The sequence below is a fragment of the Miscanthus floridulus genome, chromosome 19 (assembly GCF_019320115.1).
Source record: "Miscanthus floridulus cultivar M001 chromosome 19, ASM1932011v1, whole genome shotgun sequence".
Taxonomy (NCBI): Eukaryota; Viridiplantae; Streptophyta; class Magnoliopsida; order Poales; family Poaceae; genus Miscanthus; species Miscanthus floridulus.
The window spans coordinates 116,867,489-116,871,964 of NC_089598.1; the positions used below are offsets into that span (position 1 = coordinate 116,867,489).

At 55.2% G+C, this 4,476-nt stretch overlaps 1 protein-coding gene across 1 annotated transcript; it reads right to left on the reverse strand.

Moving 5' to 3' along the window:
• LOC136526674 (uncharacterized) lies at nt 1-384 on the reverse strand. The gene has a single exon (XM_066519266.1). It carries the CDS (start codon nt 382-384, stop codon nt 1-3), a length of 384 nt encoding a protein of 127 aa, XP_066375363.1.
• Nucleotides 385-4,476: the final 4,092 nt, after the last annotated feature.

Genomic DNA, 4,476 nt, shown 5'->3' on the forward strand with positions numbered 1-4,476 from the left:
CTATTTGGAGGAAAGTGTGGTGCCAATGCGCACCGCTTTGCCATTGGAACTACTAGGGTCTATGAGGACCTTCTTAGCACCCTCCATAGGCTTGAAAGACCTGGCTGACCACTTGGGGTCGAGCGCTTCTTCAGCGACCTCCTTCTTGATGGCCGCAAGCTCCTGGGAGGCCACGATTGCCGTGACATGTTCACAGCACTTGGCCTCGCACTCGTAGGTGCGCTTTAAGGAGGTGCCAATGGTGATGACCCCACATGGTCTTAGCATCTTCTGCTTTAGGTAGGTGTAGTTGGGGACGGCCATGAAATTCGTGTTGCATGGACGTCCCAGGATGGCATGGTAGGTTCCATGGAACCCGACCACCTCGAAGGTGAGGGTCTCCATCCTATAATTAGATGGATCTCGAAGGTGATGGGTAGATCGATCTGCCCAAGTGACATGGCCTGCTTTCCTAGGCATAATGCCATGGAAAGGCACTCTGGTCGGTCGGATGTGCGATCGGTCGATGCCCATGGCATCGAGTGTTTCGGTGTACATGATGTTGAGGCTGCTGCATCCATCCATCAGTACCTTGGTGAGCTACTTCGTGCTAATGATCGGGTCAACCATGAGCGAATATCTCCTAGGTTGTGGGACGCTCTTCGGGTGGTTGGTCTAATCAAAGGTTATTCGTGTTGCATGGACGTCCCAGGATGGCATGGTAGGTTCCATGGAACCCGACCACCTCGAAGGTGAGGGTCTCCATCCTATAATTAGATGGATCTTGAAGGTGATGGGTAGATCGATCTGCCCAAGTGACATGGCCTGCTTTCCTAGGCATAATGCCATGGAAAGGCGCTCTGGTCGGTCGGATGTGCGATCGGTCGATGCCCATGGCATCAAGTGTTTCGGCGTACATGATGTTGAGGCCGCTGCATCCATCCATCAGTACCTTGGTGAGCTACTTCGTGCTGATGATCGGGTCGACCATGAGCGAATATCTCCTAGGTTGTGGGATGCTCTTCGGGTGGTTGGTCTGATCAAAAGTTATGGCAGAGTCCGACCATCAGAGGAAGGTAGGCGCGGCTAGCTCAGCCATATAGACCTCGCGGCGTACAAGCTTCTAGCGATGCTTGGAGTCGTAGGTCACCGACCCTCTGAAGATCATGAGGCAGCCATCTAGCATCGAAAAGCTGTCATCATTCACCTTGACATCATCTACGATGGGCTTGGGGTCCTCCCTGTGCTCCCCCTTGTTGGAGCCTCTAGACAAGAACCACTTCATGAGGCCATGATCCTTGTAGAGATGCTTAACGAGGAAGGCATGGTTTAGGCATGACCCTTCGAGCAGCTTCTCAAAGTGGTTTGGGATACCTTCTATGGGCTTTTGACACCCCTTTGCGGTCGGTGATAGCCACGAATGAGCCCTCGCGCCATTGCTTGCTCTTCTTCTTGCTGGGGCTATTGGAGGCGCCTTCGCCAGTATCCTCATCCTGCTTTGCCTTGCACTTGAGGTGGTCGAAGATCGCCCCGACTGCCTCCTCACCCGAGGCGTGGTTGGTGGCGATGTCGAGGAGCTCCTTGGTGGTTCGCTGCCCTTATGTCCTAGCTTATGGACTAGAGACTCGCAAGTGGTCCTATCGGGTTCATAAACCCAGAGTCCCTCGAGGATCGGCTTCCGCGCCAAGGCTCAGCCCAAGAGTCTAAATACAATAGGCCAGAAGGACAGCCTAGTCACTGACTAGAAGGTCTAGACCAAAAGGAGTGGCGCTCGCTCATCGACCCCTTGGGCCCACCACTCTTATCAAAGCACTCACTTCGGCCTCCAGTCGCCTCCGGACGCCATCTCTGATCGAAAGGCCTGGCCCAAAGCGCTACTTCCGACTCTAACCCCGTATCCCTCTGACCGGGGCTCGTAGGAACCCTACTCACCACTCTTCTTCGACTGGCGCACTCAGAGCCGACTGGCTCCATCCGACCAGGGACGCCCATTCGGTAGGAACCAGAAGACGTGTGGAGAAAGACAAGGCAAGGCTCATAAGTCAAAACCACTGTACCAGGGACCATACCCTACCACAGAATAGTACTCTGCAGCCACCCTAACACAAACAGTATTGTAGGCACCAACATCTCCCTCTACAGTATTGTAGGGGCCGCTAAAACTCTCATACGGTAAGGCCCCCGTGTGTCTTTGGACATCAATAGCGGTATGGACACAAGGATTTACCGTACCGGGTGAACATAGCGAGACTCCTCACATGACTATAGGCATCAATCAGTATTTGTAGGTACCAATGTCCACCATCCCTAAAAAAGGTAGCATGACCTCCTGTGTGTATCTAACATTCTATAGTGATAGCAATAGTGTTGTAGGCGCCTACCACTATCTTGTACCCACCAGTATGGGCAACAAGGCTCAGCAGCATACGTACCCTCACCCTTGAGCCCTTGCTCAGTGGTAGTCACCCGCTCCACTGCACGCTGCCCCTCCACCCATGCCACGGCCGCCTCAGCTGCCCAGTCCTAGGACTCGTGGCAAGCGGACTCTACCCGATGCTCGAGCTCAGCCATCTGGGTGTATTCCGCCCGGAGGAAGTAAGACTTGCGGGATGACATCTTCCTTATATCCTATGAAAAACAAGCATGCTAAAAACAACCAATGAAAGATTCAAAGGGCAAGGACAAGTACCAGAAACTCACCTCTGCGGCGAGCTACAGGTCGCCCTCAACAAACTGTTGAGCAAACTGAGCCTGCTTCCGAATGCTTTCAAGCTTCACAGATAGCTTGGTGAGCTCGGACACCGCAGCATGCCCTTGCCCCCCAAAAATGTCCTAGAGCTGACGCTCCCGAGAATCCTAGAGGATGAACCGCGCCTTCGATGGGTCCTCAGGGTAGGGCCACTCTATGTCACCCTCCGACGAACCACCAGAGGGCCTAGCCTCCAACTAGACCATCGCCAGCTCCCGCGCCAACACCGGTGGCTCCACCGCAACATCCACCTCATCGTCGGACAAGATGTCCACCACCTCATTCATGTGGAACACCGCCAGGCATCCCAACTCTGTCTCAGCCACACTTCCCTTCGGCGCCTTCGGCTTCGACGGTAAGGATAAGCCATGCGGCCCTCCACCCAGCAAGATAGGGAGCTCGCCCTCTCTTGTCTCTTCCACCGCGACCGGCGAAGGAGGGGCCAAGAGAGTTACCTCCAACGCAACCCCCACCATTGGCACCGGGATCACCGCCAACACCTACGCCGCTGTTGTCGCCTTATCAACAGTCGACCCAGGGGGCACCACCCCTGGGAGGGAAGGCTTTACCGCCGCCACCCTGCTGCCCCCTTCGCTCATCATGACACGCTATAGGGTGGGCCTCCAAATCCCCTGCATATGGGTCAGAGCGACGCTCAACCCCGACATCCCCCGGCCACTAATAGAAAGTGCGAGTAAGTCACCCTCCAAAAAAGCTCAACCAACGGAATATTTAAAAACAACAAAAAGAAAAACATACCAGGAGGTGAGCGGCATGACTCTGAAAGCAAAGCCCGATGTCGACAGGGTCGTAGCACGAGGACCGCTCCTAGGCAGTGACCCACGCCCCCTCACTTCAGACGAAGGAAGAGTCATCCCGACCGGCTCCTACCTGGCCTGCGGGTCACTATGACCTCCGGCTCGGGACTCCACAACTAGAGCAGCGGGCAGAGCATCCTCCGACTGCAAGTCATGCATTGTCCGAACACCAATCTGCTCCTCAGACCATTTGAACTGCTCGACCACACCCACGGCAGGCAGGGAATCCTCCGGCTACGAGCCAGGTGTTGGCACCGGTCCCATCGGCGCACAAATGCTAGTCCACTCCTCGGACCACCTGGCTCGCTTAGCCGCGTCTACCATAGGCAACGATGGAACTGGCGACGCCACCAAGGGGCGTGGTGACCGCGTCCGCTTCGCCATCCGTTCATCGATGACGCTCGCACTTGCTGCGTGCTTCCTCGATGTAGGACCCTCCGCATGTCGCGTGGCCTCCTGCTCCTCACTAGCGGACGTCGCCGTAGGGCCACGACACTCCACTGAGGTCACAGCGACCCCCTGACTCTCCTCCTCATTAGAGAAGACCATGTCATCCAAATCCGTAGGATCGTCCGACGTGAGTTATGACTCGACGTTGCTCCTATGTTCCCCAACCCTCATGTGCCGGGTGACCTCCTTCTTCTTCTCTTCCTTCCACTGAACCTCCCTAGTTCTCTTCTTCTTCTGGGCGTCTGTCGCCTCCTTCTACATGGCCTGCTGGGCCCTACCCTCTAGTCCCTTAGGAAGGTGTAGCCAGGACTTGTACCTTTCAAGCCCTTATGGAACGGATGGCCCGGGATCAAGAAACAACAAAAGCAGAGGAAGAAACATGAACAAAATAAGGGATCATACCATGTTGGACACGACCGAGGCATTGAATGGTATGGGTTTCCCCACAACCATATCCTTAGACCTCAACTGCAGCACCCG

What these genes read in the sequence shown, in the direction of transcription:
- LOC136526674 (XM_066519266.1), bottom strand. Translation starts at nt 384, where the DNA reads ATGGAGACCCTCACCTTCGAGGTGGTCGGGTTCCATGGAACCTACCAT.